General features: G+C 43.9%; 1 protein-coding gene across 1 annotated transcript in view; it reads left to right on the top strand.

Annotated features, from left to right (window-relative positions):
- Positions 1 to 27,326, top strand: part of ADCK5 (aarF domain containing kinase 5) — a 93,963-nt gene that overhangs the window by 45,979 nt on the left and 20,658 nt on the right. Inside the window, exons 8-10 of the mRNA XM_063450907.1 lie at positions 5,203 to 5,334; positions 6,215 to 6,298; positions 6,384 to 6,465. Coding sequence (XP_063306977.1) covers positions 5,203 to 5,334; positions 6,215 to 6,298; positions 6,384 to 6,465 — 298 coding nt within the window. The remainder of the gene's footprint in view (positions 1 to 5,202; positions 5,335 to 6,214; positions 6,299 to 6,383; positions 6,466 to 27,326) is intronic.

The raw sequence follows: 27,326 nt of genomic DNA, 5'->3' as shown, positions 1-27,326 counted from the left end.
TATCTGACTGTGTGTGTGTGTGTGTATCTGACTCTGTGTGTGTGTGTATCTGACTCTGTGTGTGTGTGTGTGTGTATCTGACTCTGTGTGTGTGTGTGTGTATCTGACTCTGTGTGTGTGTGTGTGTATCTGGCTGTGTTTGTCAGTGTGTGTATCTGGCTGTGTTTGTCAGTGTGTGTATCTGGCTGTGTTTGTCAGTGTGTGTATCTGGCTGTGTTTGTCAGTGTGTGTATCTGGCTGTGTTTGTCAGTGTGTGTATCTGGCTGTGTTTGTCAGTGTGTGTATCTGGCTGTGTTTGTCAGTGTGTGTATCTGGCTGTGTTTGTCAGTGTGTGTATCTGGCTGTGTTTGTCAGTGTGTGTATCTGGCTGTGTTTGTCAGTGTGTGTATCTGGCTGTGTTTGTCAGTGTGTGTATCTGGCTGTGTTTGTCAGTGTGTGTATCTGGCTGTGTTTGTCAGTGTGTGTATCTGGCTGTGTTTGTCAGTGTGTGTATCTGGCTGTGTTTGTCAGTGTGTGTATCTGGCTGTGTTTGTCAGTGTGTGTATCTGGCTGTTTGTGTATCTTGCTGTGTTTTTTGTCAGTGTGTGTATCTGGCTGTTTGTGTATCTTGCTGTGTTTTTTGTCAGTGTGTGTATCTGGCTGTTTGTGTATCTTGCTGTGTTTTTTGTCAGTGTGTGTATCTGACTGATTTTTGTCAGTGTGTTTATCTGGCTGTATCTGGCTGTGTGCTTGTATCTGGCTGTATCTGGCTGTGTGCTTGTATCTGGCTGTGTGCTTGTATCTGACTGTGTGCTTGTGTCTGTGTGTATCTGACTGTGTGTGAGTGTGTGTATCTGGCTGTGATTTTTGTCAGTGTGTGTATCTGGCTGTATCTGACTGTGTGCTTGTATCTGGCTGTATCTGACTGTGTGCTTGTATCTGGCTGTATCTGACTGTGTGCTTGTATCTGGCTGTATCTGACTGTGTGCTTGTATCTGGCTGTATCTGATTGTGTGCTTGTATCTGGCTGTATCTGGCTGTGTGCTTGTATCTGGCTGTGTGCTTGTATCTGGCTGTATCTGGCTGTGTGCGTGTATCTGGCTGTGTGCTTGTCAGTGTGTGTATCTGACTGTGTGCTTGTCAGTGTGTGTATCTGACTGTGTGTGTGTGTATCTGGCTGTGCTTTTGTCAGTGTGTGTATCTGACTGTATGTGTGTGTATCTGGCTGTGCTTTTGTCAGTGTGTGTATCTGACTGTGTGTGTGTATCTGGCTGTGGTTTTTGTCAGTGTGTGTATCTGACTGTTTGTATCTGGATGTATCTGACCGTGTGCTTGTGTCAGTGTGTGTACCTGACTGTGTTGTGTCAATGCATGTGTACCTGTGTATCAGTGTGTGTGTCTATGTGTACTTGTGTGTCAGTTTGTATGTGTACCTGCATGTCTGTGTATGTGTACCTGTGAGTCATTGTGTATTTATGCATGTGGTAATGCATACATCCCATCATTCCAGTGCCAACACTGCACACAAAAACACTACTACATTCCAGCGCTAACATTGCACTCAAATACACCACTGCATGTGTATCTCGGTGTTTGTGTAAGTGTGCATCTGTGTGTGTGGCAATGCATACATCCCAGCATTCCTACTCCAACACTGCACACAAATACACACTTGCATGTGTACCTCTGTTTATGTGTACCTGTGTGTATCTGAGTGTGTGCACATGTCTAAGTGTTTATCTCTGTTTGTGGATGTGCCAGTGTTTTTATATCTGAGTGTGTGTATACGCCAGTGTGTTTGTGTGTATCTGCATGCTAATGTGTATGTATGTCTGTGAATGTATAGAATGTATGTGCATACATCCCAGCAATCAAACACAAACATTACATGCAAACACACCTGTAACGGACCGTTTTGCACACAAGAGGTTAAAAACCGTTTAGGCGATATTCCCCTTTCCAATGCACAGGCAGCTACTGCAAGCACCAGTCTCCTGAACTGCAAACTACACGAATCCTCCAACTCCCGAACAGGAAACACACGAACACTGGAAACAGCTGAACAGGAAAAGCATACAATCTGCTTACACTCCTGACAATCAGCATACAATCCAATTCCCCCAATGACGAGACGACACTTTGTTTTGAGGGTCAAGCAGAATCTGACTGTACTGGCACATACAGTCTCTTTTATTCCCAATCTACAAACATAGTACTGCCCACAGGGTTTTACAGAACAACCAATCAATACGTACAATACACAGAGACACTCCAACACAAAATCCTCCCCTCTGCCTGTGATATGATTACTGAACACAATGGGTAATATAATTATCACAGACAGAGAAATACAGTTTTTATACATGTACTATAACTTTAAAAATATAAGTCCAATCTTCATAAACATACATATTCAGAATCAGCACACTTTAAACATAAACACTCTCAAAAATCAGACAAATCCATCCAGTAGATCAAAAGTTAGATGGAAGTCCTGTATGACCGACCGCAAGCACATTTTCCTGCCCAAAACAGTTCCATAGATTTGGGCTGTGCAGTCGGTCTATTTTACACAGAAAAATGACTAAGTCCCATTCGAATGCACGAACGGGGCGGTTCGTGCATTTAGCTTAGTATAGCAGTGAGTTCAAACTGCCGAGCGGGACTTAGTCTCTGCAGCTGAAAACGGAGTGTAGGAGAAGGTAAGGGTCAGCGGTGTTCGTTGAAATGTGTAGCCGATTTCAGTTCCATGGATTTGACTACACATACCGCTGACCTCGTTCGAATGAACAAAGATGGCCGCCGTCACGTGTTCGTTTGTGGAATGGCCCCCACTTCGGCTGCATCCGAAGTGCCAATTTAAAGCTGCAGAACTGCTCCAATACAATTTTTAAAGGGGCAGCAAGTCTTTTAAAATCCAATCTGCTAAAACAGTCTTTAACAGGCAATATCTTCCAGGGGCCATAGTCTTAAAATTGTTCCCAAAAGTCACAGTATGTCCCCAAATGGTTCTTAAAGGGCCAGCAGCAGCATAATAAAATACAATATGCCCAAATACTGTATTTAAAGGACCAAATCTCCCAGGGGCCATAGTCAGCAGGCAGGAGGCGGGCAAACAGGCTTCTCCAACGCCCAGTGGCGAGGTTGGTTTCGCCACAACACCCATGAATTCAAACTCAAAAAGTAAATATAAATACACCCCTTCACTCAAACACCAATACTACACCCTACATGCACACACATACTCTGTACAAAAACATGCTCACATTCAAATGCACAAACACTGCTCTCAAATACAGCCCTGCTAGAATGTCCAAATTATGGATCCTCAGCTGACACAGCAATGTGGGAAATGTACGACAGATGAGAATCTTTTCTCCACTCTTGCACTAGAGGGGAGGCCTAAAAACTGTGCACCAGAGCCCTCTCTACATTTGTTCAGTCACTGTGTTGGGGTGGAGAGCACGATTGCATGCCAGGGGGTGGAAGTGTGGGGGGAAGGATCCAGGGGTCCCAGGCAAATGCTTGCCCAGCGTCCATTTAATGTTAAAGACGGCCCTGCTATGACAAGCACATACCTCTCAAAGTGAGCGTGTTGGTTCAATGCTTTTTATGGGCAGCCCGTGCGCAGAGCTCTGCTGAAGAGCTCTTGCTTGAGAAAAGGGCCCTGTATTTGTTCTGTGCAGAGCAAGAAACTGTATTACCCTGCTTGTGCTGTATTTGTTTGTGACTTGACTCTGGTGTCTCCATAAGTGGGATACCAGATGACAAGGGCCAGGAAATTGTATTGTGCATGTGTTTGGAGCCTGCTTGTGGGAGTGTGTGTGTGTGTGTGTGTATATTGTATTGCGCTATGGAACTTACTGACCTATATAAACAATAAAATTAAAATTGGGGTGTGGTATTGTGTAAATAGGTTGGTTTCAGTTGTGCTGTGTTTGTGGTGTAATGTGTGTTAGGGGCGGGTGCAGTGCGGGGGGTGGGCAGTGTGTCTATATATTTTTATTTATTTAAATTTAAAAATAGATTTATATTTCCTCCCCTCTTACCTTTGTTTAGGGAGTGGGGGGGATATTGCTTACAACCCTTGGTGGTCCTCTCACGAGGTCGGAGCGTTGCCATGGTAACCGCAGCAAAACTCTGACCTCACTAAAGAATTGACCCGGCGGTGCTGCTGCCCAGAGCTCCCCCGGATCTTCTCACCATCCTCTCCCGGGTACAGCATTGAACCGGTTGTTGGGGATAAAATCAGCTATACACGAAACCCTCTTAGTTAGATGGATATTTTGCCGGAGCCACACCCTCTTAGATAGACAGACAGGATCCTGGGAATCAGTCAAGAAGACGAGATGTGTTCTATAACCAATTCAAATTTAATTATACGTCCGTAGCATTTATACCCCATTTCCATGTCGGTGGGGGTCATGAGCATTTATTACATAATATGTTTGTCACAAGTTATAAACAGCTGTTTCTAGTTATAATCTTTCGTTATATAACGTATCACATATTTGATTAAAACCAGATATTTACAAATACCGATATCTTGGACAATTAACAAGAACATTTCGAAATCCGTACTTTTCCCGTAACTAGGATTTTATATAAATCCTATTTCCGAGAATATGAGATAAAATGCCAAACTTAATCTTGGTTCAAATTAACCCTTATATGAACAGCTAGGATAGATGGCAAAATGGATATTCGTATCTACACCGGTGAGCGAAATCTCTGACCCCCTCACCTGCCCGTCATGGCACACAGCAGGGCCGACGCTTTGATAGTACCAGCTCTGCATGCTCTGATCTCCCCTGTTTGCCTCGGCCCATGGCCATCGCAGCCCACCGGCATTTGCGAATGAGTGAGAATTTGAATTAAGACCGAGATGACCGCATAGCTCACCTAGAGAATTTTTGTCAGTTCGGTTGTTTTGACCTTAAATTTAAAATTCACTTTCGTGAATTACCCTGTGTGTGTGTGTTGGGTTTGTGAGAGGCTAATTTTACAACTGAAATAAATAAATCCCCATGGTATCCGCTGTGGCTTGTACTTCGTTCTTGTGGTCATAGATAGCAGTGTACCGGCCACCATGTCTCTGGAATCCCTTCCCTGTCTGTTGCTGACCTCGCTGTGGTGCCAAATGTGGGCTAAGTTTCTTGCCATTTGTGTTGTGTTTTTTCCACGTTGTCCTCCTCTTACATTTCTTCTTGTGTCCTCACTCAGGACCTGAAAGGAACATTATCTCAGGAGCTGGACTTCGAGAATGAGGGCAGGAATTCAGAGCGCTGTGCGCAGGACCTGAAAGCTTTGCCCTATATACATGTACCCCGGGTTTACTGGGACCTTACCAGCAAGGTGAGAATTTTACCCACGGATGTCAGTGTCTGATAAGAATTGCTGGCACAGTGATGTGGACAGTGTAATGGGAGTTTAAAATGGAGGATGCTGTATTTTGGGAAGGAGAGCATGGTGTGTAGGGGGATGAATGGCTGTATACATGGCCCATCACTTTGACATATAGTTTATTTTCCAGATTGAGTGTGACTTACACTTTATCTAGCTATATATTCATGTCAAGATCTTTATATACTAGTGATTTATTTTTATTTTTTTAATATTTTTTTAACATGTAAGATTTCAACGTGGACGCGCAGGTCCCTTTGTTTACGTGTGGTCGCATATACGCTGTGAGGTACAATCTATTAGGTGTGCATTAGTGACTCGCAGGTCGCATTATGAGATGTATAACATGTACATAGTGGACTTGCAGGTCCAGTAGTACCTAGGCGTATATAGGCAGTACTCTTTTATGTCTGATGGGTACCATTTTTACCTTGGGTTTTATATCCTGAAAGTTTACTTCTGTACCTTTCTTTTCACTTTTCCAGCACCCGGCTTATGGCCGTTGAGACTCGCAGGTCTCCATTTGTTTAGGATCCGTTCAGGACACGCAGGTCCCCAGTGGTATCGTGTGTAGTGTCCTATGTAACGGTGTAGAGGCCTTACCACCCCACAGTGGTTCTATTCGACACAGCTTTGCGCAGCGTACATTGTAGATGGAGATCACTTGGGTAGCGTCCTGCGATCCCATATTAGCTGATAAACTTTTTAACAGGCTAAACTGATGGACTTCCGCCCCATTTGCTGTTAGCGTTTAAGTTCCTGTCCGCCGACCGGCAATATACTAGTGATTTTAGCAATTTTTGCTCGTTTAGTATGTGTTGTTTCATTACAGCGCGTGCTGACTGCTGATTACTGCGAGGGCTGCAAAGTGAGCAGTGTGGAAGGAATCAAAAACCAAGGACTGGATGTTCGAGATGTGAGTGGCACTTCAATGAGCACCCTCGTTGGCCAGTGCCAAACAAACTGGTGCTGACTATGGATTTTTTTCATTTGGTTTTCAGGCAGCTGAAAAACTCATTCAGGTTTTTGCTGAGCAGATTTTCTTCACTGGTTTTATCCATGCAGATCCCCATCCAGGAAATGGTATGACCCCCATCTCTCTAATCACCTTGCTGGGCCTCAGGAAACACGGCAGCCTTGGCAATGTTCACATTTTAGTCCTCAGATAAACCTCTAAAACTGCATATTATGATGGGAGCAACTAGCCAATAGCGATTCTTTGATCCGTTCCCCCCAAGACTCTCCACAATAAATCCTATAATGGCAAACTCTGATTAATGGCAGAGCAGCGGAGTAACTCCCATTACATTGATACCAGCAGATTGCTCCCTCTCTGTAACTCCCATTACATGGATACCCGCAGATTGCTCCCTCTCTGTAACTCCCATTACATTGATACCATCAGATTGCTCCCTCTCTGTAACTCCCATTACATTGATACCAGCAGATTGCTCCCTCTCTGTAACTCCCATTATATTGATACCAGCAGATTGCTCCCTCTCTATAATCCCCATTACATGGATACCCGCAGATTGCTCCCTCTCTGTAACTCCCATTACATTGATACCATCAGATTGCTCCCTCTCTGTAACTCCCATTACATTGATACCAGCAGATTGCTCCCTCTCTGTAACTCCCATTATATTGATACCAGCAGATTGCTCCCTCTCTATAATCCCAATTACGTTGATACCAGCAGATTGCTCCCTCTCTGTAACTCCCATTACATGGATACCAGCAGATTGCTCCCTCTCTATAATCCCCATTACATTGATACCAGCAGATTGCTCCCTCTCTGTAACTCCAATTACATGGATACCAGCAGATTGCTCCCTCTCTATAATCCCCATTACATTGATACCAGCAAATTGCTCCCTCTCTATAATCCCCATTATATTGATACCAGCAGATTGCTCCCTCTCTATAATCCCATCATGGATACCAGCAAATTGCTCCCTCTCTATAATCCCCATTACATTGATACCAGCAGATTGCTCCCTCTCTATAATCCCCATTACATTGATACCAGCAGATTGCTCCCTCTCTGTAACTCCCATTACATTGATACCGGCAGATTGCTCCCTATCTATAATCCCCATTACATGGATACTAGCAGATTGCTCCCTCTCTGTAACTCCCATTACATTGATACCAGCAGATTGCTCCCTCTCTATGATCCCCATTACATTGATACCAGCAGATTGCTCCCTCTCTGTAACTCCCATTATATTGATACCAGCAGATTGCTCCCTTTCTATGATCCCCATTACATTGATACCAGCAGATTGCTCCCTCTCTGTAACTCCCATTACATTGATACCAGCAGATTGCTCCCTCTCTGTAACTCCCATTACATTGATACCAGCAGATTGCTCCCTCTCTATAATCCCCATTACATTGATACCAGCAGATTGCTCCCTCTCTGTAATCCCCATTACATTGATACCAGCAGATTGCTCCCTCTCTGTAACTCCCATTACATGGATACCAGCAGATTGCTCCCTCTCTGTAACTCCCATTATATTGATACCAGCAGATTGCTCCCTCTCTATAATCCCCATCACATTGATACCAGCAGATTGCTCCCTCTCTGTAACTCCCATTACATGGATACCAGCAGATTGCTCCCTCTCTGTAACTCCCATTACATTGATACCAGCAGATTGCTCCCTCTCTGTAACTCCCATTACATTGATACCAGCAGATTGCTCCCTCTCTATAATCCCCATTACGTTGATACCAGCAGATTGCTCCCTCTCTGTAACTCCCATTACATTGATACCAGCAGATTGCTCCCTCTCTGTAACTCACATTACATTGATACCAGCAGATTGCTCCCTCTCTATAATCCCCATTACATGGATACCAGCAGATTGCTCCCTCTCTGTAACTCCCATTACATTGATACCAGCAGATTGCTCCCTCTCTGTAACTCCCATTACATTGATACCAGCAGATTGCTCCCTCTCTGTAACTCCCATTACATTGATACCAGCAGATTGCTCCCTCTCTATAATCCCCATTATATTGATACCAGCAGATTGCTCCCTCTCTATAATCCCCATTACATTGATACCAGCAAATTGCTCCCTCTCTATAATCCCCATTACATTGATACCAGCAGATTGCTCCCTCTCTGTAACTCCCATTATATTGATACCAGCAGATTGCTCCCTCTCTATAATCCCCATTACATTGATACCAGCAGATTGCTCCCTCTCTGTAACTCCCATTACATTGATACCAGCAGATTGCTCTCTTTCTATGATCCCCATTACATGGATACCAGCAGATTGCTCCCTCTCTGTAACTCCCATTACATTGATACCAGCAGATTGCTCCCTTTCTATGATCCCCATTACATGGATACCAGCAGATTGCTCCCTCTCTGTAACTCCCATTACATTGATACCAGCAGATTGCTCCCTCTCTATAATCCCCATTACATTGATACCAGCAGACTGCTCCCTCTCTGTAACTCACATTACATTGATACCAGCAGATTGCTCCCTCTCTGTAACTCCCATTACATTGATACCAGCAGATTGCTCCCTCTCTGTAACTCCCATTACATTGATACCAGCAGATTGCTCCCTCTCTGTAACTCCCATTACATTGATACCAGCAGATTGCTCCCTCTCTATAATCCCCATTATATTGATACCAGCAGATTGCTCCCTCTCTATAATCCCATCATGGATACCAGCAAATTGCTCCCTCTCTATAATCCCCATTACATTGATACCAGCAGATTGCTCCCTCTCTGTAACTCCCATTATATTGATACCAGCAGATTGCTCCCTCTCTATAATCCCCATTATATTGATACCCGCAGATTGCTCCCTCTCTATAATCCCCATTACATTGATACCAGCAGATTGCTCCCTCTCTGTAACTCCCATTACATTGATACCAGCAGATTGCTCCCTTTCTATGATCCCCATTACATGGATACCAGCAGATTGCTCCCTCTCTGTAACTCCCATTACATTGATACCAGCAGATTGCTCCCTCTCTGTAACTCCCATTACATTGATACCAGCAGATTGCTCCCTCTCTGTAACTCCCATTACATTGATACCAGCAGATTGCTCCCTCTCTGTAACTCCCATTACATTGATACCAGCAGATTGCTCCCTCTCTATAATCCCCATCACATTGATACCAGCAGATTGCTCCCTCTCTGTAACTCCCATTACATTGATACCAGCAGATTGCTCCCTCTCTATAATCCCCATCACATTGATACCAGCAGATTGCTCCCTCTCTGTAACTCCCATTACATTGATACCAGCAGATTGCTCCCTCTCTATAATCCCCATTACATTGATACCAGCAGATTGCTCCCTCTCTGTAACTCCCATTACATTGATACCAGCAGATTGCTCCCTCTCTGTATCTCCTATTACATTGATACCAGCAGATTGCTACCTCTCTATAATCCCCATTACATTGATACCAGCAGATTGCTCCCTCTCTGTAACTCCCATTACATGGATACCAGCAGATTGCTCCCTCTCTATAATCCCCATTACATTGATACCAGCAGATTGCTCCCTCTCTATAATCCCCATTACATTGATACCAGCAAATTGCTCCCTCTCTATAATCCCCATTATATTGATACCAGCAGATTGCTCCCTCTCTATAATCCCATCATGGATACCAGCAAATTGCTCCCTCTCTATAATCCCCATTACATTGATACCAGCAGATTGCTCCCTCTCTATAATCCCCATTACATTGATACCAGCAGATTGCTCCCTCTCTGTAACTCCCATTACATTGATACCGGCAGATTGCTCCCTATCTATAATCCCCATTACATGGATACTAGCAGATTGCTCCCTCTCTGTAACTCCCATTACATTGATACCAGCAGATTGCTCCCTCTCTATGATCCCCATTACATTGATACCAGCAGATTGCTCCCTCTCTGTAACTCCCATTATATTGATACCAGCAGATTGCTCCCTTTCTATGATCCCCATTACATTGATACCAGCAGATTGCTCCCTTTCTATGATCCCCATTACATGGATACCAGCAGATTGCTCCCTCTCTGTAACTCCCATTACATTGATACCAGCAGATTGCTCCCTCTCTGTAACTCCCATTACATTGATACCAGCAGATTGCTCCCTCTCTATAATCCCCATTACATTGATACCAGCAGATTGCTCCCTCTCTGTAATCCCCATTACATTGATACCAGCAGATTGCTCCCTCTCTGTAACTCCCATTACATGGATACCAGCAGATTGCTCCCTCTCTGTAACTCCCATTATATTGATACCAGCAGATTGCTCCCTCTCTATAATCCCCATCACATTGATACCAGCAGATTGCTCCCTCTCTGTAACTCCCATTACATGGATACCAGCAGATTGCTCCCTCTCTGTAACTCCCATTACATTGATACCAGCAGATTGCTCCCTCTCTGTAACTCCCATTACATTGATACCAGCAGATTGCTCCCTCTCTGTAACTCCCATTACATTGATACCAGCAGATTGCTCCCTCTCTGTAACTCCCATTACATTGATACCAGCAGATTGCTCCCTCTCTATAATCCCCATTACGTTGATACCAGCAGATTGCTCCCTCTCTGTAACTCCCATTACATTGATACCAGCAGATTGCTCCCTCTCTGTAACTCACATTACATTGATACCAGCAGATTGCTCCCTCTCTATAATCCCCATTACATGGATACCAGCAGATTGCTCCCTCTCTGTAACTCCCATTACATTGATACCAGCAGATTGCTCCCTCTCTGTAACTCCCATTACATTGATACCAGCAGATTGCTCCCTCTCTGTAACTCCCATTATATTGATACCAGCAGATTGCTCCCTCTCTATAATCCCCATTACATTGATACCAGCAGATTGCTCCCTCTCTGTAACTCCCATTACATTGATACCAGCAGATTGCTCTCTTTCTATGATCCCCATTACATGGATACCAGCAGATTGCTCCCTCTCTGTAACTCCCATTACATTGATACCAGCAGATTGCTCCCTTTCTATGATCCCCATTACATGGATACCAGCAGATTGCTCCCTCTCTGTAACTCCCATTATATTGATACCAGCAGATTGCTCCCTCTCTATAATCCCCATTACATTGATACCAGCAGACTGCTCCCTCTCTGTAACTCACATTACATTGATACCAGCAGATTGCTCCCTCTCTGTAACTCCCATTACATTGATACCAGCAGATTGCTCCCTCTCTGTAACTCCCATTACATTGATACCAGCAGATTGCTCCCTCTCTGTAACTCCCATTACATTGATACCAGCAGATTGCTCCCTCTCTATAATCCCCATTATATTGATACCAGCAGATTGCTCCCTCTCTATAATCCCATCATGGATACCAGCAAATTGCTCCCTCTCTATAATCCCCATTACATTGATACCAGCAGATTGCTCCCTCTCTGTAACTCCCATTATATTGATACCAGCAGATTGCTCCCTCTCTATAATCCCCATTATATTGATACCCGCAGATTGCTCCCTCTCTATAATCCCCATTACATTGATACCAGCAGATTGCTCCCTCTCTGTAACTCCCATTACATGGATACCAGCAGATTGTTCCCTCTCTATAATCCCCATTACATTGATACCAGCAGATTGCTCCCTCTCTGTAACTCCCATTACATTGATACCAGCAGATTGCTCCCTTTCTATGATCCCCATTACATGGATACCAGCAGATTGCTCCCTCTCTGTAACTCCCATTACATTGATACCAGCAGATTGCTCCCTCTCTGTAACTCCCATTACATTGATACCAGCAGATTGCTCCCTCTCTGTAACTCCCATTACATTGATACCAGCAGATTGCTCCCTCTCTGTAACTCCCATTACATTGATACCAGCAGATTGCTCCCTCTCTATAATCCCCATCACATTGATACCAGCAGATTGCTCCCTCTCTGTAACTCCCATTACATTGATACCAGCAGATTGCTCCCTCTCTATAATCCCCATCACTTTGATACCAGCAGATTGCTCCCTCTCTGTAACTCCCATTACATTGATACCAGCAGATTGCTCCCTCTCTATAATCCCCATTACATTGATACCAGCAGATTGCTCCCTCTCTGTAATCCCCATTACATTGATACCAGCAGATTGCTACCTCTCTGTAACTCCCATTACATTGATACCAGCAGATTGCTCCCTCTCTGTATCTCCTATTACATTGATACCAGCAGATTGCTACCTCTCTATAATCCCCATTACATTGAGCCCAGCAAATTGCTCCCTCTCTTTAACTCCCATTACATTGATACCAGCAGATTGCTCCCTCTCTATAATCCCCATTATATTGATACCAGCAAATTGCTCCCTCTCTATAATCCCCATTATATTGATACCAGCAAATTGCTCCCTCTCTATAATCCCCATTACATTGATACCAGCAGATTGCTCCCTCTCTATAATCCCTATTACATTGATACCAGCAGATTGCTCCCTCTCTGTAACTCCCATTACATTGATACCAGCAGATTGCTCCCTCTCTGTAACTCCCATTACATTGATACCAGCAGATTGCTCCCTCTCTATAATCCCCATTGCATTGATACCAGCAGATTGCTCCCTCTCTATAATCCCCATTACATTGATACCTGTAGATTGCTCCCTCTCTGTAACTCCCATTACATTGATACCAGCAGATTGCTCCCTCTCTATAATCCCCATTACATTGATACCAGCAGATTTCTCCCTCTCTGTAATCCCCTTTACATTGATACCAGCAGATTGCTCCCTCTCTGTAACTCCCATTACATTGATACCAGCAGATTGCTCCCTCTCTATAATCCCCATTACATTGATACCAGCAGATTTCTCCCTCTCTATAATCCCCATTACATGGATACCAGCAGATTGCTCCCTCTCTGTAACTCCCATTACATTGATACCAGCAGATTGCTCCCTCTCTGTAACTCCCATTACATTGATACCAGCAGATTGCTCCCTCTCTGTAATCCCCATCACATTGATACCAGCAGATTGCTCCCTCTCTATAATCCCCATCACATTGATACCAGCAGATTGCTCCCTCTCTGTAACTCCCATTATATTGATACCAGCAGATTGCTCCCTCTCTATAATCCCTATTACATTGATACCAGCAGATTGCTCCCTCTCTTTAACTCCCATTACATTGATACCAGCAGATTGCTCCCTCTCTATAATCCCCATTATATTGATACCAGCAAATTGCTCCCTCTCTATAATCCCCATTATATTGATACCAGCAAATTGCTCCCTCTCTATAATCCCCATTACATTGATACCAGCAGATTGCTCCCTCTCTATAATCCCTATTACATTGATACCAGCAGATTGCTCCCTCTCTGTAACTCCCATTACATTGATACCAGCAGATTGCTCCCTCTCTGTAACTCCCATTACATTGATACCAGCAGATTGCTCCCTCTCTATAATCCCCATTGCATTGATACCAGCAGATTGCTCCCTCTCTATAATCCCCATTACATTGATACCTGTAGATTGCTCCCTCTCTGTAACTCCCATTACATTGATACCAGCAGATTGCTCCCTCTCTATAATCCCCATTACATTGATACCAGCAGATTTCTCCCTCTCTGTAATCCCCTTTACATTGATACCAGCAGATTGCTCCCTCTCTGTAACTCCCATTACATTGATACCAGCAGATTGCTCCCTCTCTATAATCCCCATTACATGGATACCAGCAGATTGCTCCCTCTCTGTAACTCCCATTACATTGATACCAGCAGATTGCTCCCTCTCTGTAACTCCCATTACATTGATACCAGCAGATTGCTCCCTCTCTGTAATCCCCATCACATTGATACCAGCAGATTGCTCCCTCTCTATAATCCCCATCACATTGATACCAGCAGATTGCTCCCTCTCTGTAACTCCCATTATATTGATACCAGCAGATTGCTCCCTCTCTATAATCCCTATTACATTGATACCAGCAGATTGCTCCCTCTCTGTAACTCCCATTACATTGATACCAGCAGATTGCTCCCTCTCTGTAACTCCCATTACATTGATACCATCAGATTGCTCCCTCTCTGTAATCCCCATCACATTGATACCAGCAGATTGCTCCCTCTCTATAATCCCCATCACATTGATACCAGCAGATTGCTCCCTCTCTGTAACTCCCATTATATTGATACCAGCAGATTGCTCCCTCTCTATAATCCCCATTACATGGATACCAGCAGATTGCTCCCTCTCTGTAACTCCCATTATATTGATACCAGCAGATTGCTCCCTCTCTGTAATCCCCATCACATTGATACCAGCAGATTGCTCCCTCTCTATAATCCCCATTACATTGATACCAGCAGATTGCTCCCTCTCTGTAATCCCCATCACATTGATACCAGCAGATTGCTCCCTCTCTCTAATCCCCATTGCATTGATACCATCAGATTGCTCCCTCTCTGTAACTCCCATTACATTGATACCATCAGATTGCTCCCTCTCTGTAACTCCCATTACATTGATACCAGCAGATTGCTCCCTCTCTGTAACTCCCATTACATTGATACCAGCAGATTGCTCCCTCTCTATAATCCCCATTGCATTGATACCAGCAGATTGCTCCCTCTCTATAATCCCCATTACATTGATACCAGCAGATTGCTCCCTCTCTGTATCTCCCATTACATTGATACCAGCAGATTGCTCCCTCTCTGTAACTCCCATTATATTGATACCAGCAGATTGCTCCCTCTCTATAATCCCCATTACATGGATACCAGCAGATTGCTCCCTCTCTGTAACTCCCATTATATTGATACCAGCAGATTGCTCCCTCTCTGTAATCCCCATCACATTGATACCAGCAGATTGCTCCCTCTCTATAATCCCCATTACATTGATACCATCAGATTGCTCCCTCTCTGTAACTCCCATTACATTGATACCAGCAGATTGCTCCCTCTCTGTAACTCCCATTACATTGATACCAGCAGATTGCTCCCTCTCTATAATCCCCATTGCATTGATACCAGCAGATTGCTCCCTCTCTATAATCCCCATTACATTGAAACCAGCAGATTGCTCCCTCTCTATAATCCCCATCACATTGATACCAGCAGATTGCTCCCTCTCTATAATCCCCATTGCATTGATACCAGCAGATTGCTCCCTCTCTATAATCCCCATTACATTGATACCAGCAGATTGCTCCCTCTCTGTAATCCCCATTACATTGATACCAGCAGATTGCTCCCTCTCTATAATCCCCATTACATGGATACCAGCAGATTGCTCCCTCTCTGTAACTCCCATTACATTGATACCAGCAGATTGCTCCCTCTCTGTAACTCCCATTACATTGATACCAGCAGATTGCTCCCTCTCTGTAATCCCCATCACATTGATACCAGCAGATTGCTCCCTCTCTATAATCCCCATCACATTGATACCAGCAGATTGCTCCCTCTCTGTAACTCCCATTATATTGATACCAGCAGATTGCTCCCTCTCTATAATCCCCATTACATGGATACCAGCAGATTGCTCCCTCTCTGTAACTCCCATTATATTGATACCAGCAGATTGCTCCCTCTCTGTAATCCCCATCACATTGATACCAGCAGATTGCTCCCTCTCTATAATCCCCATTACATTGATACCAGCAGATTGATCCCTCTCTCTAATCCCCATTACATTGATACCATCAGATTGCTCCCTCTCTGTAACTCCCATTACATTGATACCAGCAGATTGCTCCCTCTCTGTAACTCCCATTACATTGATACCAGCAGATTGCTCCCTCTCTATAATCCCCATTGCATTGATACCAGCAGATTGCTCCCTCTCTATAATCCCCATTACATTGATACCAGCAGATTGCTCCCTCTCTGTATCTCCCATTACATTGATACCAGCAGATTGCTCCCTCTCTGTAACTCCCATTATATTGATACCAGCAGATTGCTCCCTCTCTATAATCCCCATTACATGGATACCAGCAGATTGCTCCCTCTCTGTAACTCCCATTATATTGATACCAGCAGATTGCTCCCTCTCTGTAATCCCCATCACATTGATACCAGCAGATTGCTCCCTCTCTATAATCCCCATTACATTGATACCATCAGATTGCTCCCTCTCTGTAACTCCCATTACATTGATACCAGCAGATTGCTCCCTCTCTGTAACTCCCATTACATTGATACCAGCAGATTGCTCCCTCTCTATAATCCCCATTGCATTGATACCAGCAGATTGCTCCCTCTCTATAATCCCCATTACATTGAAACCAGCAGATTGCTCCCTCTCTATAATCCCCATCACATTGATACCAGCAGATTGCTCCCTCTCTATAATCCCCATTGCATTGATACCAGCAGATTGCTCCCTCTCTATAATCCCCATTACATTGATACCAGCAGATTGCTCCCTCTCTGTAATCCCCATTACATTGATACCAGCAGATTGCTCCCTCTCTATAATCCCCATTACATTGATACCAGCAGATTGCTCCCTCTCTGTAACTCCCATTATATTGATACCAGCAGATTGCTCCCTCTCTGTAACTCCCATTACATTGATACCAGCAGATTGCTCCCTCTCTGTAACTCCCATTATATTGATACCAGCAGATTGCTCCCTCTCTATAATCCCCATTACATTGATACCAGCAGATTGCTCCCTCTCTATAATCCCCATTACATTGATACCAGCAGATTGCTCCCTCTCTATAATCCCCATTACATTGATACCAGCAGATTGCTCCCTCTCTGTAACTCCCATTACATTGATACCAGCAGATTGCTCCCTCTCTATAATCCCCATTACATGGATACCAGCAGATTGCTCCCTCTCTGTAATCCCCATCACATTGATACCAGCAGATTGCTCCCTCTCTATAATCCCCATCACATTGATACCAGCAGATTGCTCCCTCTCTATAATCCCCATTGCATTGATACCAGCAGATTGCTCCCTCTCTGTAACTCCCATTATATTGATACCAGCAGATTGCTCCCTCTCTATAATCCCCATTACATTGATACCAGCAGATTGCTCCCTCTCTGTAACTCCCATTATATTGATACCAGCAGATTGCTCCCTCTCTATAATCCCCATTACATTGATACCAGCAGATTGCTCCCTCTCTATAATCCCCATTACATTGATACCAGCAGATTGCTCCCTCTCTATAATCCCCATTGCATTGATACCAGCAGATTGCTCCCTCTCTATAATCCCTATTACATTGATACCAGCAGATTGCTCCCTCTCTATAATCCCCATTACATTGATACCAGCAGATTGCTCCCTCTCTGTAACTCCCATTATATTGATACCAGCAGATTGCTCCCTCTCTGTAACTCTCATTACATTGATACCAGCAGATTGCTCCCTTTCTATGATCCCCATTACATTGATACCAACAGATTGCTCCCTCTCTGTAATCCCCATTACATTGATACCAGCAGATTTCTCCCTCTCTATAATCCCCATTATATTGATACCAGCAGATTGCTCCCTCTCTGTAACTCCCATTACATTGATACCAGCAGATTGCTCCCTCTCTGTAATCCCCATTATATTGATACCAGCAGATTGCTCCCTCTCTGTAACTCCCATTACATTGATACCAGCAGATTGCTCCCTCTCTATAATCCCCATCACATTGATACCAGCAGATTGATCCCTCTCTGTAACTCCCATTATATTGATACCAGCAGATTGATCCCTCTCTATAATCCCCATTACATTGATACCAGCAGATTGTTCCCTCTCTTTAATCCCCATTACATTGATACCAGCATATTGCTCCCTCTCTGTAAATCCCATTACATTGATACCAGCAGATTGCTCCCTCTCTATAATCCCCATCACATTGATACCAGCAGATTGATCCCTCTCTGTAACTCCCATTATATTGATACCAGCAGATTGATCCCTCTCTATAATCCCCATTACATTGATACCAGCAGATTGCTCCCTCTCTATAATCCCCATCACATTGATACCAGCAGATTGCTCCCTCTCTGTAACTCCCATTACATTGATACCAGCAGATTGCTCCCTCTCTGTAACTCCCATTATATTGATACCAGTAGATTGCTCCCTCTCTTTAACTCCCATTATATTGATACCAGCAGATTGCTCCCTCTCTGTAACTCCCATTACATTGATACCAGCAGATTGCTCCCTCTCTATAATCCCCATTACATTGATACAAGCAGATTGCTCCCTTTCTGTAATCCCCATTATATTGATACCAGCAGATTGCTCCCTCTCTGTAACTCCCATTACATTGATACCAGCAGATTGCTCCCTCTCTGTAACTCCCATTACATTGATACCAGCAGATTGCTCCCTCTCTGTAACTCCCATTACATTGATACCAGCAGATTGCTCCCTCTCTGTAACTCCCATTATATTGATACCAGCAGATTGCTCCCTCTCTATAATCCCCATTACATGGATACCAGCAGATTGCTCCCTCTCTGTAATCCCCATTACATTGATACCAGCAGATTGCTCCCTCTCTATAATCCCCATTACATTGATACCAGCAGATTGCTCCCTCTCTGTAACTCCCATTACATTGATACCAGCAGATTGCTCCCTCTCTATAATCCCCATTACATTGATACCAGCAGATTGTTCCCTCTCTGTAACTCCCATTACATTGATACCAGCAGATTGCTCCCTCTCTATAATCCCCATTACATTGATACCAGCAGATTGCTCCCTCTCTGTAACTCCCATTACATTGATACCATCAGATTGCTCCCTCTCTATAATCCCCATTACATTGATACCAGCAGATTGCTCCCTCTCTGTAACTCCCATTACATGGATACCAGCAAATTGCTCCCTCTCTATAATCCCCATTACATGGATACCAGCAAATTGCTCCCTCTCTATAATCCCCATTACATTGATACCAGCAGATTGCTCCCTCTCTGTAACTCCCATTACATTGATACCAGCAGATTGCTCCCTCTCTGTAACTCCCATTACATTGAGCCCAGCAAATTGCTCCCTCTCTTTAACTCCCATTACATTGATACCAGCAGATTGCTCCCTCTCTATAATCCCCATTACATTGATACCAGCAGATTGCTCCCTCTCTATAATCCCCATTACATTGATACCAGCAGATTGCTCCCTCTCTATAATCCCCATTACATGGATACCAGCAGATTGCTCCCTCTCTATAATCCCCATTACATTGATACCAGCAGATTGCTCCCTCTCTGTAACTCCCATTACATTGATACCAGCAGATTGCTCCCTCTCTGTAACTCCCATTACATTGATACCAGCAGATTGCTCCCTCTCTATAATCCCCATCACATTGATACCAGCAGATTGCTCCCTCTCTATAATCCCCATTACATGGATACCAGCAGATTGCTCTCTCTCTGTAACTCCCATTACATTGATACCAGCAGATTGCTCCCTCTCTATAATCCCCATTACATTGATACCAGCAGATTGCTCCCTCTCTATAATCCCCATTACATTGATACCAGCAGATTGCTCCCTCTCTATAATCCCCATTACATTGATACCAGCAGATTGCTCCCTCTCTATAATCCCCATTACATGGATACCAGCAGATTGCTCCCTCTCTATAATCCCTATTATATTGATACCAGCAGATTGCTCCCTCTCTGTAACTCCCATTACATTGATACCAGCAGATTTCTCCCTCTCTATAATCCCCATTACATTGATACCAGCAGATTGCTCCCTCTCTGTAACTCCCATTACATGGATACCAGCAGATTGCTCCCTCTCTATAATCCCCATTACATGGATACCAGCAGATTGCTCCCTCTCTGTAACTCCCATTATATTGATACCAGCAGATTGCTCCCTCTCTATAATCCCCATCACATTGGTACCAGCAGATTGCTCCCTCTCTATAATCCCCATTACATGGATACCAGCAGATTGCTCCCTCTCTATAATCCCCATTACATTGATACCAGCAGATTGCTCCCTCTCTGTAACTCCCATTACATTGATACCAGCAAATTGTTTCCTCTCTATAATCCCCATTATATTGATACCAGCAGATTGCTCCCTCTCTGTAACTCCCATTACATTGATACCAGCAGATTGCTCCCTCTCTATAACCCACATTATATTGATACCAGCAGATTGCTCCCTCTCTGTAACTCCCATTACATTGATACCAGCAGATTGCTCCCTCTCTATAATCCCCATTACATTGATACCAGCAGATTGCTTCCTCTCTATAATCCCCATTACATTGATACCAGCAGATTGCTCCCTCTCTGTATCTCCCATTACATTGATACCAGCAGATTGCTTCCTCTCTATAATCCCCATTATATTGATACCAGCAAATTGCTCCCTCTCTATAATCCCCATTATATTGATACCAGCAGATTGCTCCCTCTCTGTAACTCCCATTACATTGATACCAGCAGATTGCTCCCTCTCTGTAACTCCCATTACATTGATACCAGCAGATTGCTCCCTCTCTATAATCCCCATTACATTGATACCAACAGATTGCTCCCTCTCTGTAATCCCCACTACATTGATACCAGCAGATTGCTCCCTCTCTTTAACTCCCATTACATTGATACCAGCAGATTGCTCCCTCTCTATAATCCCCATTACATTGATACCAGCAGATTGCTCCCTCTCTATAATCCCCATTACATTGATACCAGCAGATTGCTCCCTCTCTATAATCCCCATTACATTGATACCAGCAGATTGCTCCCTCTCTATAATCCCCATTACATTGATACCAGCAGATTGCTCCCTCTCTGTAACTCCCATTATATTGATACCAGCAGATTGCTCCCTCTCTGTAACTCCCATTACATTGATACCAACAGATTGCTCCCTCTCTGTAACTCCCATTACATTGATACCATCAGATTGCTCCCTCTCTGTAACTCCCATTACATTGATACCAGCAGATTGCTCCCTCTCTTTAATCCCCATTACATTGATACCAGCAGATTGCTCCCTCTCTATAATCCCCATTACATTGATACCAACAGATTGCTCCCTCTCTGTAATCCCCATTACATTGATACCAGCAGATTGCTCCCTCTCTATAATCCCCATTACATTGATACCAACAGATTGCTCCCTCTCTGTAACTCCTATTACATTGATACCAGCAGATTGCTCCCTCTCTGTAACTCCCATTACATTGATACCAACAGATTGCTCCCTCTCTATAATCCCCATTACATTGATACCAGCAGATTGCTCCCTCTCTATAATCCCCATTACATTGATACCAGCAGATTGCTCCCTCTCTATAATCCCCATTACATTGATACCAGCAGATTGCTCCCTCTCTGTAACTCCCATTACATGGATACCAGCAGATTGCTCCCTCTCTATAATCCCCATTACATTGATACCAGCAGATTGCTCCCTCTCTGTAACTCCCATTATATTGATACCAGCAGATTGCTCCCTCTCTGTAACTCCCATTACATTGATACCATCAGATTGCTCCCTCTCTGTAACTCCCATTACATTGATACCAGCAGATTGCCCCCTCTCTGTAACTCCCAATACATTGATACCAGCAGATTGCTCCCTCTCTGTAACTCCCATTACATTGATACCAGCAGATTGCTCCCTCTCTATAATCCCCATTACATTGATACCAGCAGATTGCTCCCTCTCTATAATCCCCATTACATTGATACCAGCAGATTGCTCCCTCTCTACAATCCCCATTACATTGATACCAGCAGATTGCTCCCTCTCTGTAACTCCCATTATATTGATACCAGCAGATTGCTCCCTCTCTATAATCCCCATTACATTGATACCAACAGATTGCTCCCTCTCTGTAATCCCCATTACATTGATACCAGCAGATTGCTCCCTCTCTATAATCCCCATTACATTGATACCAGCAGATTGCTCCCTCTCTATAATCCCCATTACATTGATACCAGCAGATTGCTCCCTCTCTGTAACTCCCATTACATTGATACCAGCAGATTGCTCCCTCTCTATAATCCCCATTATATTGATACCAGCAGATTGCTCCCTCTCTATAATCCCCATTATATTGATACCAGCAGATTGCTCCCTCTCTGTAACTCCCATTACATTGATACCAGCAGATTGCTCCCTCTCTGTAACTCCCATTACATTGATACCAGCAGATTGCTCCCTCTCTATAATCCCCATTACATTGATACCAGCAGATTGCTCCCTCTCTATAATCCCCATTACATTGATACCAGCAGATTGCTCCCTCTCTATAATCCCCATTACATTGATACCAGCAGATTGCTCCCTCTCTGTAACTCCCATTACATTGATACCAGCAGATTGCTCCCTCTCTATAATCCCCATTACATGGATACCAGCAGATTGCTCCCTCTCTATAATCCCCATTATATTGATACCAGCAGATTGCTCTCTCTCTGTAACTCCCATTACATTGATACCAGCAGATTGCTCCCTCTCTGTAACTCCCATTACATTGATACCAACAGATTGCTCCCTCTCTGTAATCCCCATTACATTGATACCAGCAGATTTGCTCCCTCTCTATAATCCCCATTACATTGATACCAGCAGATTGCTCTCTCTCTGTAACTCCCATTACATTGATACCAGCAGATTGCTCCCTCTCTATAATCCCCATTACATTGATACCAGCAGATTGCTCCCTCTCTAGAATCCCCATTACATATATACCAGCAGATTGCTCCCTCTCTATAATCCCCATTACATTGATACCAGCAGATTGCTCCCTCTCTGTAACTCCCATTACATTGATACCAGCAGATTGCTCCCTCTCTATAATCCCCATTATATTGATACCAACAGATTGCTCCCTCTCTGTAATCCCCATTACATTGATACCAGCAGATTTGCTCCCTCTCTATAATCCCCATTACATTGATACCAGCAGATTGCTCCCTCTCTATAATCCCCATTATATTTATACCAGCAGATTGCTCCCTCTCTGTAACTCCCATTACATTGATACCAGCAGATTGCTCCCTCTCTGTAACTCCCATTACATTGATACCAGCAGATTGCTCCCTCTCTATAATCCCCATTACATTGATACCAGCAGATTGCTCCCTCTCTATAATCCCCATTACATGGATACCAACAGATTGCTCCCTCTCTGTAATCCCCATTACATTGATACCAGCAGATTTGCTCCCTCTCTATAATCCCCATTACATTGATACCAGCAGATTGCTCCCTCTCTATAATCCCCATTACATTGATACCAGCAGATTGCTCCCTCTCTGTAACTCCCATTACATTGATACCAGCAGATTGCTCTCTCTCTGTAATCCCCATTATATTGATACCAGCAGATTGCTCCCTCTCTCTAATCCCCATTACATTGATACCAGCAGATTGCTCCCTCTCTTTAATCCCCATCACATTGATACCAGCAGATTGATCCCTCTCTGTAACTCCCATTATATTGATACCAGCAGATTGATCCCTCTCTCTAATCCCCATTACATTGATACCAGCAGATTGATCCCTCTCTGTAACTCCCATTATATTGATACCAGCAGATTGCTCCCTCTCTATAATCCCCATTACATTGATACCAGCAGATTGCTCCCTCTCTTTAATCCCAATTACATTGATACCAGCAGATTGCTCCCTCTCTATAATCCCCATCACATTGATACCAGCAGATTGCTCCCTCTCTGTAACTCCCATTACATTGATACCAGCAGATTGCTCCCTCTCTATAATCCCCATTACATTGATACCAGCAGATTGATCCCTCTCTCTAATCCCCATTACATTGATACCAGCAGATTGCTCACTCTCTGTAACTCCCATTATATTGATACCAGCAGATTGCTCCCTCTCTGTAACTCCCATTACATTGATACCAGCAGATTGCTCCCTCTCTGTAACTCCCATTACATTGATACCATCAGATTGCTCCCTCTCTGTAACTCCCATTATATTGATACCAGCAGATTGCTCCCTCTCTATAATCCCCATTACATTGATACCAGCAGATTGCTCCCTCTCTATAATCCCCATTACATTGATACCAGCAGATTGCTCCCTCTCTGTATCTCCCATTACATTGATACCAGCAGATTGCTACCTCTCTATAATCCCCATTACACTGATACCATCAGATTGCTCCCTCTCTATAATCCCCATTACATTGATACCATCAGATTGCTCCCTCTCTGTAACTCCCATTATATTGATACCAGCAGATTGCTCCCTGTCTATAATCCCCATTACATGGATACCAGCAAATAGCTCCCTCTCTGTAACTCCCATTACATTGATACCAGCAGATTTCTCCCTCTCTATAATCCCCATTATATTGATACCAGCAGATTGCTCCCTCTCTGTAACTCCCATTACATTGATACCAGCAGATTGCTCCCTCTCTGTAACTCCCATTATATTGATACCAGCAGATTGCTCTCTCTCTGTAACTCCCATTACATTGATACCAGCAGATTGCTCCCTCTCTGTAACTCCCATTACATTGATACCAGCAGATTGCTCCCTCTCTATAATCCCCATTACATTGATACCAGCAGATTGCTCCCTTTCTATGATCCCCATTACATTGATACCATCAGATTGCTCCCTCTCTGTAACTCCCATCACATTGATACCAGCAGATTGCTCCCTCTCTGTAACTCCCATTACATTGATACCAGCAGATTGCTCCCTCTCTATAATCCCCATTACATTGATACCAGCAGATTGCTCCCTTTCTATGATCCCCATTACATTGATACCATCAGATTGCTCCCTCTCTGTAACTCCCATCACATTGATACCAGCAGATTGCTCCCTCTCTGTAACTCCCATTACATTGATACCAGCAGATTGCTCCCTCTCTATAATCCCCATTACATTGATACCAGCAGATTGCTCCCTTTCTATGATCCCCATTACATTGATACCAGCAGATTGCTCCCTCTCTATAATCCCCATTACATTGATACCAGCAGATTGCTCCCTTTCTATGATCCCCATTACATTGATACCATCAGATTGCTCCCTCTCTGTAACTCCCATCACATTGATACCAGCAGATTGCTCCCTCTCTGTAACTCCCATTACATTGATACCAGCAGATTGCTCCCTTTCTATGATCCCCATTACATTGATACCAGCAGATTGCTCCCTCTCTATAATCCCCATTACATTGATACCAGCAGATTGCTCCCTCTCTATAATCCCCATTACATTGATACCAACAGATTGCTCCCTCTCTATGATCCCCATCGCATTGATACCAGCAGATTGCTCCCTCTCTGTAACTCCCATTACATTGATTCCAGCAGATTGCTCCCTCTCTGTAACTCCCATTACATTGATACCAGCAGATTGCTCCCTCTCTATAATCCCCATTACATTGATACCAACAGATTGCTCCCTCTCCATGATCCCCATCACATTGATACCAGCAGATTGCTCCCTCTCTGTAACTCCCATTACATTGATTCCAGCAGATTGCTCCCTCTCTGTAACTCCCATTACATTGATACCAGCAGATTGCTCCCTCTCTATAATCCCCATTACATTGATACCAGCAGATTGCTCCCTCTCTATAATCCCCATTACATTGATACCAGCAGATTGCTCCCTCTCTATAATCCCCATTACATTGATACCAGCAGATTGCTCCCTCTCTATAATCCCCATCACATTGATACCAGCAGATTGCTCCCTCTCTGTAACTCCCATTACATTGATACCAGCAGATTGCTCCCTCTCTATAATCCCCATTACATTGATACCAGCAGATTGCTCCCTCTCTATAATCCCCATTACATTGATACCAGCAGATTGCTCCCTCTCTATAATCCCCATCACATTGATACCAGCAGATTGCTCCCTCTCTGTAACTCCCATTACATTGATACCAGCAGATTGCTCCCTCTCTATAATCCCCATTACATTGATACCAGCAGATTGCTCCCTCTCTGTAACTCCCATTACATTGATACCTCCCATTACATTGATACCAGCAGATTGCTCCCTCTCTGTATCTCCCATTACATTGATTCCAGCAGATTGCTCCCTCTCTGTAACTCCCATTACATTGATTCCAGCAGATTGCTCCCTCTCTGTAACTCCCATTACATTGATACCAGCAGATTGCTCCCTCTCTATAATCCCCATCACATTGATACCAGCAGATTGCTCCCTCTCTATAATCCCCATCACATTGATACCAGCAGATTGCTCCCTCTCTGTAACTCCCATTACATTGATACCATCAGATTGCTCCCTCTCTATAATCCCCATTACATTGATACCAGCAGATTGCTCCCTCTCTATAATCCCCATTACATTGATACCAGCAGATTGCTCCCTCTCTATAATCCCCATTACATTGATACCAGCAGATTGCTCCCTCTCTATAATCCCCATTACATTGATACCAGCAGATTGCTCCCTCTCTATAATCCCCATCACATTGATACCAGCAGATTGCTCCCTCTCTGTAACTCCCATTACATTGATACCAGCAGATTGCTCCCTCTCTATAATCCCCATTACATTGATACCAGCAGATTGCTCCCTCTCTGTAATCCCCATTACATTGATACCAGCAGATTGCTCCCTCTCTCTAATCCCCATTACATTGATACCAGCAGATTGCTCCCTCTCTATAATCCCCATTACATTGATACCAGCAGATTGCTCCCTCTCTGTAATCCCCATTACATTGATACCAGCAGATTGCTCCCTCTCTATAATCCCCATTACATTGATACCAGCAGATTGCTCCCTCTCTGTAACTCCCATTACATTGATACCAGCAGATTGCTCCCTCTCTATAATCCCCATTACATTGATACCAGCAGATTGCTCCCTCTCTGTAATCCCCATTATATTGATACCAGCAGATTGCTCCCTCTCTATAATCCCCATTACATTGAT

The sequence above is a fragment of the Pelobates fuscus genome, chromosome 4 (assembly GCF_036172605.1).
Source record: "Pelobates fuscus isolate aPelFus1 chromosome 4, aPelFus1.pri, whole genome shotgun sequence".
Classification (NCBI taxonomy): Eukaryota; Metazoa; Chordata; class Amphibia; order Anura; family Pelobatidae; genus Pelobates; species Pelobates fuscus.
Note: the sequence above shows the minus strand (reverse complement) of the source record. Positions and strands in the feature narration are given on the sequence as shown.